Here is a 12,896-nt window from a genome sequence, read left to right on the forward strand (position 1 = left end):
CTGTGCAGCAAATACAGTGATTTCTGGATAGTAGGCATAGTAAACAACCTTGTTTAACATCCAGGTTATTCCCTGGTACATATGTACACACAGTTTAAAACATAATCATTAAATTCTTTTCTTATTCCATCACAGTGAACATTACAAGATTCAGAAGTCAGTTTAAGTTTTTACTTAATAAGTAGAAACTTGATAAAACTACTCGTGTAATGTGATAGCTACATACTTTCTGGGTACTTTGGCTCTTTTTGTAAAGCTAGGTTGCTGTAGTTGCTACTGAGAACCAAAGTATAATAAAGATGATTGCTTAAAGATGTGTTTTTTCAGGAAATTGCGATCAATTCCAGTGTGAAGACCAATAAAAACTGGTTTTTTTTCCAACCAGCTGCACCTGTATGAACCTTCTTAGTCCCTCTAGATCTGTTCTTTAAAGTACACTTATCTGTAGCATCTGGTACTATGTCAGTCTATGAATAGTTGTTGAAAGGACTTCTGTAGTCTTGTGCCTAGTATTCAGGGAATAAGCTATTTTAAGAATCTGTGCTGCATGTTTTACTTGGGCTACTGTCAGAGATGCAAGCTTCTGCAAGCATCTCTACTGTCAGAGACTGAGCCTCTATGGATCTGTGGCAGCTTAGTTCAAAGATGTAATAGGAAATCCAAGGCATCTGACAACTCATTTCACCCCTCTCTTGCTGTGCATCTTGTAAGGTGTGATCTTTGGTTCTTGTTCTCTAACTGCATCTGTGGAGGGCTGGCCATCTGTAGTGAGTGTCAGTAAATAAACAATTGAAACAATTACTACACACGTTACTCTGTTGATGTATCTAATGCATCCATAAAGAGAAAAAAATCTTGCAATTTTACTGTGGATCTTAGTGATGCCAGGATAGCATTGCTTTTTTTTTTTTTTTTTTTTTCCTTAAATAAAAGGAATCTACAAATGATCCTTTTATAAGAGAAGGCAGAAAGAAAACTCCTCTTTTTTTCAGCATGTGGCTTTATCTCAGATCTGTAGATCCTCTTTCCAGAAAAGAATACATAATCCTTCTAGGTAGAAGTTTCAGTAAAATTTAAGTGGATGTAGACTTGCACTTTTGAATAATAATTTTACCTATAATTGTTGCTGATTAGTCTAAGTAACAGGTTTTTGTAGAACATGTTGTGACATTAATGACAGGAAGACCAGTGCTGATGATGTGCTTGCTTCTTAGTCTGTGTAATGCAGGAAAGAATGCTGTTTTCTAGCTAGATTTTAGCTTGTCTAAATTGCTCTGTATTTGAATACTTAAAAATAGCTAAAGTGAAAACCTTTCCTGAGAAATACTCCTACAATCAACAGAAATTCACCCTTGATATCTTTCAGACATCATCAAAATTATTACATAATAGCCAGAATATTTACCTAATAATTTATATAGACTAATACAGAATTATTAACATGTTATGTTTAACAGAAATTAAAGAAGCACATAAAAGAAAAAAAATAATGAGAGAGCGTTTCAAGCAAGAAGAGAATATCGCAAGTGCTATGGTGATTTGGGTCAATGAAATACTGCCTAACTGGGAAGGCATGTGAGTAGAACTGTTGTATACATGATACAAGGCTGGTTTATTTTTCCTCTAGAAACCAAGAAACCACATATCTTATTTTCCTTTTCCTTTCTGTTTTGTCAAGAAGTCAAATTTGTTGCCATAATATAGTGAGAAGTCATTACAGAACAACATTTTATGTGCTTTCTGTGAGCTTAGTGTTTTAATGGGACTGTAGCATAAGCAGAGATCTTACAATATTCATTTGGGAAACAGTATATTATTTTGCTTTTAAGCTGCCTAATGGTTTTAGACAACAAGGTATGCAGTATATTGCGTATATATTTGTGTTACTTCCCTTCCTTAGGCGTGCTACCCGAAGAGTTCGAGAGCTGTGGTGGCAGGGACTACCACCGAGTGTACGTGGGAAAGTTTGGAGTCTAGCTGTGGGAAATGAATTAAATATCACTCCTGGTATGTCTTAACAGATCATGTTTTAGTGCAAAATGAATTGGTTACTTTCAAAGACACATTTAAACTTGAGTTAAAAAAACGTAAATGAGGGTATATTTTACTTTTTGAAGAACTGTATTTCACAATCTTAGGAATAATTTGGTTTTTACAATTAGACATCATAATAAATTATTGAATTATGGAAACAAGTTTCAAAACCTACTTACAAAACCATTTTAGTCTTACAAGGGTTAAGGTAGCAGTCCCCCAGAAAATAATTTTTACGTGTAAAATTGGCAAATTTTTAGCTTTGCTGTCTTTAGGGATGGAAAGGGGGAATTGCTTTATTTCATAAGTAAGGGTTTTGATGAACCAAAAGCATTGTAGTCCATTGACAAAAATAAAAATCTGAATTTTTTGGCATGATTTTGGTCTTGTACTTTGCATATTCACCACAAAATTATAACACAATGCACACTATAAAACTGTATAGTGGTACTCCAGTGGTTATTCCCCTGTCCTCGGTGTTTAAAATTAAACTGAGCAACAAAACCAAGGCAGCAAATACTTATTTTCAAATGCTTTTATTTTGGTGGTTGTTTTTCTTACATGTCTCTTTTTGTTGTTGGTTTTGTTTTGTTTTCTTGCAGAACTTTATGAAATCTTCTTGTCGAGAGCTAAGGAGAGATGGAAAAGCTTCAGTGAGACAAGTTGTGAAAATGACATAGAAGGTGAGATCTCCTGAATGCTTGACAGCCTCCTATTTGCCTTTACAAACCCAGAAACTCTCACAAGTTCATCTTAAACTGCAGCATTAGGAATACTTGCTAAAATGCTCTGTGCCATTCCCTATTTAAATTTTTGGGGTTTTATAACAACTCAGTGAAGAGCTTAACAGTGTTTACTAAATATCAAGGATAGATGCATTGAAATACTGTGGGTGCTAGTTCACTTTCAAATTAATGAGGTTTTTTCTGGGTTTTAGGTGAAATATAAAGAGAAGAAACGGAAAATTGAAGTAGAGTGTGTGCTGTTGCTTAACTCTGCTTAGATGGTTCTTATTTTGGTATTCCACAATTTTGGAAAGAAGGAGATTATTCTCTGTATATTGATTGTAGAATCAGAAGGTGATGAATATGTAACACACTACACACTTTGGAACCCACTTGGGTTCCTTGGTAGCCCAGAAGGCCTCTCCATAATCTATTAATTGAAGATGCCAGCACACTTATTTGTGTAATGGAGTATAAGTACTGGCATACTGCTCTCTCATGTGACTATTTTTCCCGTTAAAAATAGCAATGATGTTTATAATGGTTATATCCGTTATATGGTTATATGGTGGTTTTAAGGATATATCCTTGTTATAAAACATGAACTCCTTGTGTTGTTAACAGTTACTTTTTAAATTGCCCTCTTACATAATGCTTGTCAGTACCAGCTGCTGTGAAATAACTATTTTTGTTGAGCAGGTTTTTTTTTTTGGTTTTGGTTTGGTTTGGTTTATCTGGTGGGGGGGAAGAAAAAATGCCTTTGTAATGGAATAAGTACTTTTTTGTTTGCACTTGCCATAGTCTGTCCTAACTAATTGACTACTGTGTCTGTAAGTTTTGGGGGTCTTTAGGCTCATCTGAAAGTTGCGTAAGAAAATTGTGTGTGTACAGACTGTAAATTCTGTTTATCCATCAAACACACTGCCCTGGTTTGTGACGTGGCATTTCATTTGTTCTCTTGTGGGGATGTTGGCTGACGGGGGGGGAAGGCTAAGGTAGTTTGTTTATTTTGGAAAGGCAGTAGTTTCTGGATGGGAATGGAATGGGGAAGGGTCCAATTTGATTGTGTCATATATTCTGGAAAACGTAGTAATAACAGAAAACTTTGAGTAAAGGAATGTTAATCTCTGCTTAAAAAGCAAGCCAGCCCTCTGTGCTTTTTACTAATTACCAATGTAGCAACGTCTGGAAGATAATTATTTTAGGCTCATTTTAACATATTTGACTAGTTCTGAGGGTTTTCCTTTTCAAATATCTTAACACTTTTTTGACCAATTTAAAGCATGAGAAGTATTTTTTTGTGTTTTCAAGACATTCATTAAGAGATGTGTTGTTTGCCAGAACTCTTCAAAAGACCCCCAGCTCCTTGTTTGGACTTGAACTGGATTTCTTGGTATAAATCCAGAGTTTCTCATGCTCTGTAGCATACATTGTAATCTTTCTTGGGAATATCCTTTGAAATGGATATGGTCCCAAATGAAACTATCCCAAATTATCCTATTAATATTCTTTTGAAGGAGAAAGGGGGGATTAAGCAGCAGTTATTGAGCTTTTTATATTTGGCCTGTGTATGCTTTATTTGTAATTATAATTGCTTTCTTTCTCCCAAACTCCCCTAGCACAGCCTGCAGCAGCACCACTCATGGCTGAATGCAGCCATCTTAGTTTTAGGGGGACAGGAAGAAACTGCTGCTTTCCAGACTGCAGTAGAGCAGGTTCTGTTTAGCCTATTCCTCAAATTCTGCTATCTTCTGCTTCCCAGCTGGCTCTTGACTGGTTTAAGACCTCTGAAAGAGCCTTTTTTCCAAGTGACTTCATGTATTTTTCTCCTATCACTAGTATTTGCATCATGCTTCCATGTGAAGGATAGGATAGAGAAAACCCAAGGGCCAGCTGAATTTTTTCTGGACTTTCTTGAGTGAATGCTTGCCTTTTCTCCTGCCATTCGAGGAATGCCACTCCTAGGGATACAAAAAAATCTGAGTCAAATGAACGTTAATGAGAGCTCAGAAGTAATGTAACTTCTTTAGATCATAATTGTGTGGTCAATTCTGGAAACTTTTTGAAGTTTGTATATTTTAGTTACCTTCAGTAAAAGTGAGACATGAGAAGAGCTTCAAAAGAGAGACATGAGTGACGTCAAAAGTAATACGCCTGACTTCACAGGTGAAGAACTGCTCTCCACTCCTTGAAAGAGCCAATTAGGAATCAAAGATTTGAAAATTCATATCCCACTAGATCCCATCTACCTCAAGAGCAGTTCTCTCACTCTGGTCTTGCACAGACTCAGTAACTGAAGTTACAACAGAAGATAAGATAGAAAATGGGGTTTCAATGACTGGGCTGGGCAAAGTTCAAATTCTAGAGAGTGCAGGGCCCGGAGAGAGTGTTATACAGAAGTAGAAGTTTAGAAGTTAACCTGTTAGTTTTCAGTCTGAACAGTGTAAAGTTGTATGAGGTGAATAAAGAATTAATAGACAGATTACTGATAGTTTCCCTCACTTCTTAGAGTTGATGCCATATACCAGGTATCAGTGTGCAGTTTTAGCTCTTGAAGCACTGTAGAAGCATACTCCAAGAATTGTAACTTAGATCCTTAAAGTCTTTATGAGCCTATAGCAGTTTTCTTCTGAGGTCTGTACAATTTATCTGTTAGTTTTAGTAAGTATTGGTTTTGTTTGCAGATGTAGGTGCATCTGTTGCTGATCGTGAGGCCAGTCTGGAGCTAATTAAGTTGGATATATCACGCACATTTCCATCCCTGTATATTTTCCAGAAGGTGAGATTTCTGTAACTTCAGTTATGACAGCTTTAAGCTTCCGAATAGTTAAACAAGAAAAGAAACCTAGCTGACTAAATATGGAACAGTTGTTGGAAGTTGTTTGTACAAAACAACAAAAGTAAAATTATTTTCTACATACAACAGCAAATAGTAATCTTTTTTTTTAAAATTAGAATAAAGTAGGGACTATAAGGCTTTTTCTCCTGGAAAAATTGCATGTGTTTTCTATTAATATTTCTGAAATTATATGCAAAAATGAGAATATTCTCATTTCTTCTACAGAAATCTTGATGTGTTTTGGTATACATCGTCAGGCTTTTATGATTTTTGATATAATATATGCATACACTTGTATATAAAATGCCATTTTGTAATGTTACTTGTGTTATGAAGAGTTAAAACATCCACTGTCTCTGAAAAGGAAAAAACAACCTGGATGTGTCTACCAGATATCCTAATTTTTTATAATCTACTGATTATCACTGAATTATTTCTTAAGCTAATTGGTCTGTTACTTTTTCTTTAACATCTCAAAATTATACCTGGTAATGCTCTTAGTAAAAACTGGTATTATTCTAGATGTGAACAAAGCAATAATTCACTGGCTTGCTTGCATATTAAAATATTAGGTTTTTACCTTCCTATATTTATAAAGTGATATTTGAAAAAAACCTTTTTTTCCCCCCTCTTTTCCTCCCTTCTCTCTCCCCTTGGGTTAGGGTGGTCCTTATCATGATCTTCTGCACAGTGTTTTAGGAGCATATACGTGTTACAGACCAGATGTGGGATATGTAAGTATTTGCTGTAAAATGTTTATAACATGGGAAATAAGCTTAAGGTGTCATGTATTACAGTACACTGAATAAGGAGGTTATCTAAACTTCATGCTACTTGCACTTAAAATGGATTCCACTTTAGCACTTACTCATTTCATAGCAGTTACCATAATAGTAATTCTTAGAGATAATTAAATAGCTGAAAATATACTGAATATTAAGGATGGGTATGCTATCTAGCTAGCATGTAGAATTTTGAATGAATGTGTTTGCAAGGCATTATAGTGCTGACAGACTCACACCATCTTCACAGAAATCTAAATGACTCTCAATGAGCATTTAGCCTGGTCTGTCCCACTGCTACCATTTCTGTGCTGATCCTCTGCTTCACTACCACACATCCTGAAATCCAGAAACTCTTATTGACTCTTGTTTTCAAAGATCAATTTCTCCATCTGAGCTCAATGAAGATATGATTGTTTAAATCAAACATTATTTTGTTTAAAAAACAACCCATAAAACCAAAACCCCTGCAAACAGCCCAGCCAAACATCTCTGAACTGTGTCAGTTTACAGAAGCAGTTGAATAATGAATAGATGCTTTTTTCTTCTTTTTCTTTCTTTGTTCTGTGGGTAGCTAGGAACACCTTTCACAAGCTCTAATTGCTTCTGGGCTTTAAAGAACTTGAAGAGTTTTAGGTCTGATCCATGCAACCAAGCATTATTCAGCATAGGGTGTCTTTTACTCTGTAAATCAGACATGCCTGGGACTTGGCATAAATATCTAGTTGGTTTTTCACATTCCAGTATTTTTAGCCCTGAATTCTGTCATCTGTGACCTAATTTTGGAGTCCTGCCCATACTGTTAATTAAGACAGTATTATAAGAGTATTACGAACTGCAGGTTCTGAGTTTGCTTGTTTCCAGGGTGGAGCTTTAAAAGTAATTTTTCATGGATAAGTCTTCTCTTTTTCATTAGGAAAAGGTAACAACAATCACAGCTAGGCTGGATATTTCTGATCATGCACTTTTAAAAAAAGGTAGTATGGCAGTAAATGTAATGTAATCTGATTTCCACACCCAACTGTCCCACAGAAATGGAATGCTGCTGGGCTGTTTTTGGTGTGTACCAAAACTTGTCTCCCTACTTCATTAAAATATTGGGTGCATTTTTCAGTTGAGGAACAGGCAGCTTAAATGCCTGGAAACAAAAGAATAATCATACCTAGTTGCAGCTGAAATGGATAAGATTATTTTTAGTATAATGATATTCACATAATCAGTAAACAACTACAGGAATAATGTTCACTATTGCATGCTAAAGTGTTTTTTTTTAATTGGAGAATAATCATGGAAAAATGTAAACTTGCTTTGTAGCACACCACTTCAAAGTAATTTCATGTATTTGAACAAATAGTATTTGGCAAGTGGAAAGATGTGTATTGACTGTTCTGAAACAGGATTTGTCTCAGTTCCAACATATCTGTCAGGGTCTAAACTGTCCCATATGTGAAGTTTTCCTCCATAACTTCTTTTCCCATAACTTAACAATGAGCTTAAGGCCAAGTTTTGTCTCTCATGAGCTCTGCCTCCAGCCTGTGTGGTTTTAACTTTCTTGAATTCCAAGTTCCAAGGACTTGTGATCATGAGACCTCCCAGAACTTCCATCAGACTTTTAAAAAACATCAGCATCTGAGGAACACTGTGTGTCTTGCTGAAATCAAATTGATTGCATGCAAATAAAAAATACTTTTCTGTATTGTTTCTACTCATCTGGAAATGTTATGCAATCATATTTGATATATTGCAGAATGAACAATTGCATTTCCAAAGGTATAAGATGTACTGAAACTACTCACCTATAATTTACCAAATGCTTTTCCCACTTGAAGGTACAAGGGATGTCCTTCATTGCTGCTGTACTCATTCTCAATCTGGAAGAAGCAGATGCTTTCATTGCCTTTGCTAACCTTCTAAACAAGCCATGCCAGCTGGCCTTTTTCCGTGTGGATCACAGCATGGTATGCACAGAGTTTTCCAGTTTTGAACTTTTAACATTCTTATGACTTGAAGTACAGTTGATTTATTGATGACTTCCTTTTGTCCCACTGGGAACTTTAACCTGTGGTTACAAAACTGGGAATACTAAATTCTAAGGCATAGAACATCCTGGTGTTGATTTGTTTTCCTCTGGAAACACTTCATTGTTGTATTTGTTCTAAGAAGCCTCAGTTTGCCATGTTGATATCCTTAATTCTTGGTGTAGGGCTTTCTATGTTACTTTACAACTCAACATTCTTTTGATGGCTATTTATGAGGTGCTTTACTGTCTCTACAGATGCTGAAATACTTTGCAGCCTTTGAAGTATTCTTTGAAGAGAATCTTCCCAAATTGTTTCTTCATTTCAAATCATACAGTCTTACTCCAGACATATATTTGATAGACTGGTGAGTTCAGAGAACATAGCAAATCTAACTTCACAAGTGTTGGAACTTTCCATTTTGCTGTAGGATTTTCAGCAATAGAAATACTGCATAAAAAAGAAGCAATCAGTAGATGTTTGTGTGCCTCAGCTTCCTAGGTCTTGTGGAATCGTGGTAAACTGTTTTGTGCAACTGCAGTTCCTCTGGCAGCTGGCAGGATTCAAGTTTTATGATCTGGAATCACTGACATCTATTCAGATAGGAAGGAGACACAGGAGTGTGTGAATGCTGTGTTTCTCTTCTTGTTGCTGCAGGCAGGACTCAGCTATGTGTGACGTAGAAAAGAGGAGGCTACTACAGAGTAGTTTTCTTATGACAAATTTTAAGTCACTTGATGACATTAACATAATCAGCTGCTGAAAAAATAATTAATATAAGAATATAGAATTCAAAGCAAAAGGAGAATGAAATTTAGGACCTGGCTTGGGAAGGGATAAACTTGGAAATACAGTGCATGTTTTGAGGTAATGAGTGTCCTAAAGCTGAAAGTACCAAATGATGTTAGGTGCCTCTAATGGAAGACAGTAATGCATTATCCTTGAAGTGTGTGTAGTGCTGCCAGATATGAAATTCCTATTCATTAGGGTGTGTGTATAAGGATGTACTTCATATAGGATTATTATATGGTTGAAAAGTTTCTAATAGAGTAAAATGGATTGGCTAAAATTAAATAAGACAAAAACCTGATCTCATCTGAGTATTAGGGAATGAAGAACTTGATCTCTGAGATGCAGTTTGTCAGTAAGTAGCAAGTCTCATCAGGAGCAGGTTATACAATAGCAGCCTTGGGTCAGGAGGGTGCTGCAGGTCCTGATAGCTCAGGCAGATCAAGAGCAGTGTCTCTGTTGTGGACTTGGTGCTGCTGTACAAAGTGCTGGAATATTCTGCTTCCAGTTACCTGTGAGAAATTAAGCTGTATTCCTTTGCATATTCCAAAGTTGGCCATGAGAATAAAGAGTGCTTCTCTTGTAAAAGGGACAGTTAGAAGAGGTTTTGGTAGTCTGCAGTAAGGAGGATTCTGAGGTAATTGATATTCTTACCAACAGGTATAATGGGCAAATGGAGAGAACACTGTGTTTTGTATCAAAGGAACCATTACAAATTTATGGTAGCGGTTCTACAGTACAGTGCATACAACAGACTGAACTCTGTGCCTGTGTATAAAAAATGGTTTTTAAAAATAAGCCTGGCAATAAGAAATGCAGTTGGATTCTTCCCAGTAAGAACAGAACAGTGACTGCCTTTGTATTTTTGTGATTTTTAACATGAATAGAAATTCAAAATGTATCACAGAAATGTAGTTACTGAATACTCGTTAGTGGGATGTAGCCTTACACAGTTACACAGTTACACAGTTACGGTCTTAGTTGCCTAAGTCATAACTTGTATATTTATATGCAGTATATGTGCTTTATTCTCTAGCCAGATTCCTAAAGGTGACTTTCAAGTGGAGGATTTCCTATAGCATGAAGAGAGAGAGATTTCAGAGTACCAGTTCTGACTTCAGAAGCTATAGATTTGTGACTCTTTGAAATACAGAAAAAATAACAGGAAAACTGTTATCTGCTCACTCGTGGCTTATATAGCCGAGATTTAAATGAAGTTGTGTTTTCATCTTTCTGAAATAGGTTGAAGTCATAACTGTTCCTTTTTTTTTCTCATTTGTAGGATTTTTACACTCTACAGCAAGTCTTTACCACTTGATCTAGCCTGCCGTGTCTGGGATGTTTTCTGTAGAGATGGAGAAGAATTTTTGTTTAGGACAGGATTAGGAATCCTTCGGTTATATGAAGATATTCTCTTACAGATGGACTTTATTCATATAGCACAGTTTCTAACAAAACTTCCAGAAGACATTACATCAGAAAAGCTTTTTAGTTGTATTGCAGCTATTCAGATGCAGAATAGTAACAAAAAATGGGCACAGGTGAGTTTCTTGGAGAGGGACATATATATCATGCATATATATATATATATTTGTAAAACCAAACTTGTAAGTATGTGAGTATATGAGGCACTTCTCGTGGTGACTACTTCATGTGGCATGTCTGACTTCTGAGCAGTGTGTACTTCCTTTCTAGTGTCCCCCACCTAGAAATTATCTCCGTGCTAATGTTGTGGTGGTTAATATTAATCTTTTCATAAGACTGTTTTTATATTCATTAGATCACTTACCTTTCCAGGTGTTTGCCTCATTGATGAAGGACAGCAAAGAAGGGGACAAGAACCATAGCCCAACACTGAAAAGCTAATACTCATAACACTGAGGTCAGCTGAGAATGTGGAATACCACTTGTTGACAAAGGAGCTTTCACCTCACTTCTGTGTGGAAAAGCACTGGAGAAAATATGAAAATGAGATGGGAAACCTACACAGCTCTCAGTGGAGTAATGAACTAATGAAATCTTCACCCTTTTGCCAGTATTAGCTTTCATCTTGGGAAGATTTGTTTTCACACAGAACACTAAAACCTGTGAAACTAAGTAGTGGAGGAGTTCATATTTAATACTTTAAAAGAATTAGCTCAATGCAATAAACATTTGTAATAACTTCTGTTGGTACTTTAAAAAGAAATTTTGAGACATAATGTTTTTTACAAATACCACAAAGGCACTTTTTTGGGGGGGTGAGGGAAATGCTGAATCTTAAGGCCCCAAAACTGCTATCCAAACCAAATGCTTTGGTACAAGTATTACCTCCAAAATTAACCATTTGAAAGTATTGAGGACCAAGTAAGGTTGTTTGGTATGTTTATGTACAACATGGTAAAAAATTGGGAAGGGGTATTGTCTTACTTGTTTGGGGTTTCTTTGGTTGTGGGTTTTTTGTTTGTTCGGGGATTTTTTGTTGTTGTTGTTTTTTGTTTTGGTTTTTTTAAGTTGCAGCTTCATTCTTCAGTCTGGGCAAATGTAATCAACTCAGGAACTGTAGAAGTATTGTGCCCAAAGTTGGAGCAAAAATCATCTGAATTTTGAACAGTGGTAAGATCAAGGCCATTATTTTTAGAGTGTACAGCTTTCAAAGTAAGTGGTGTTAACCGTTTGTTTTGGTGTATTGGTTATTAAAAATGGAGTGGGTATTCTGTGAAAGGGTTTTGCCACCAGAAGTTTTATTTTGTTGAGACACTTCCAATGAAGAACTACTTGTATGTACTAATGAACACTAGACTGTGGCAAAAGTATTTGTAGACTGCGTTGTCAAAGCAGCAGCCACTTTTAACATTTCGGAATAATGCACAGAATAATTTTTGAAACTTATTTTATTAGTGTGCAATACTGAAATCTAAAAAGCATTTGACTTAGTGATACTTAGTTCTTTAATTTTTAACTGTGAGACATAAAGTCATATTTTGAGTCACAGCAGATATTTTCAAACATGTCCTGTTCTCAGAGATTCTGTATAACAACTTGTTGATTGTAGGGGATGGAAATTTAAAATGGATAGCACTGCAGGTGAGGAGCGCTTGCACTCTCTTGGTCCATTTTTGCTAATATTTAATGTAAATAAATTCCTTCCATGTGGGTTTTTGTAACTCGTCCCTCTGTGGAAATCAAGTCAAAAATTACCATTATGTATTTTAAGTGCAGGAGGCTTCCAGTTGGTGTTTAAGAAGCAGAGTCTACATCATTGGGGTAAAGAGTTAGTGTGTAACTTACATTGCTATCTGTTTTAAAAACTACATATATGCTACTCATAACATTACAATTTGAAATTTAAATGTCAGATTTTTCTTAACTTATGTATTCACTACTTTAATTGGATCCAATTTGTCATTTTTGTGTTATCTTGTACAGTTTTCTTACTTTTCAACTATAAATCTGTATATAACTGTAAATAGAAGGAATAAGCCTTCCTTTAAGACCACTAGTAACAATTCCTGTGTAAATAAAACTTACTGCAGAGGTGTGCTCTTTTTTTGTTCTGCGGTTTTTTTGGTTTTTTGTTTGCTTTTGTTTGCTTGCTTGTTGTTTCTTCTTTTTTTAAAGTTCCTCTCTAAGTTGTTTCTGAGATGGGGCCAGGGGTTGCCGGGGGGAGAGCGCTGCCCCTGCGGCTGAGCTGTGAGCTCAGCTTTCTTCTTTTTGAGATTCCGGGATG

The 12,896-nt window shown here is 36.0% G+C and overlaps 1 protein-coding gene across 4 annotated transcripts in view; it reads left to right on the forward strand.

Moving 5' to 3' along the window:
* Window positions 1–12,706, forward strand: part of TBC1D12 (TBC1 domain family member 12) — a 43,881-nt gene extending 31,175 nt beyond the window's left edge. For 3 of the 4 annotated variants that reach the window (XM_030453475.1, XM_030453471.1, XM_030453472.1), the window contains 9 exons: window positions 1,458–1,575; window positions 1,901–2,007; window positions 2,637–2,717; window positions 5,444–5,538; window positions 6,261–6,332; window positions 8,210–8,338; window positions 8,656–8,765; window positions 10,470–10,728; window positions 10,985–12,706. In XM_030453475.1, the coding sequence (XP_030309335.1) occupies window positions 1,458–1,575; window positions 1,901–2,007; window positions 2,637–2,717; window positions 5,444–5,538; window positions 6,261–6,332; window positions 8,210–8,338; window positions 8,656–8,765; window positions 10,470–10,728; window positions 10,985–11,053 (1,040 nt within the window). In that variant the 3' untranslated portion in view covers window positions 11,054–12,706. The remainder of the gene's footprint in view (window positions 1–1,457; window positions 1,576–1,900; window positions 2,008–2,636; window positions 2,718–5,443; window positions 5,539–6,260; window positions 6,333–8,209; window positions 8,339–8,655; window positions 8,766–10,469; window positions 10,729–10,984) is intronic. The other variant, XM_030453473.1, reaches the window with a different exon arrangement.
* Window positions 12,707–12,896: the final 190 nt, after the last annotated feature.

The sequence above is a fragment of the Calypte anna genome, chromosome 6 (genome assembly GCF_003957555.1).
Source record: "Calypte anna isolate BGI_N300 chromosome 6, bCalAnn1_v1.p, whole genome shotgun sequence".
Classification (NCBI taxonomy): Eukaryota; Metazoa; Chordata; class Aves; order Apodiformes; family Trochilidae; genus Calypte; species Calypte anna.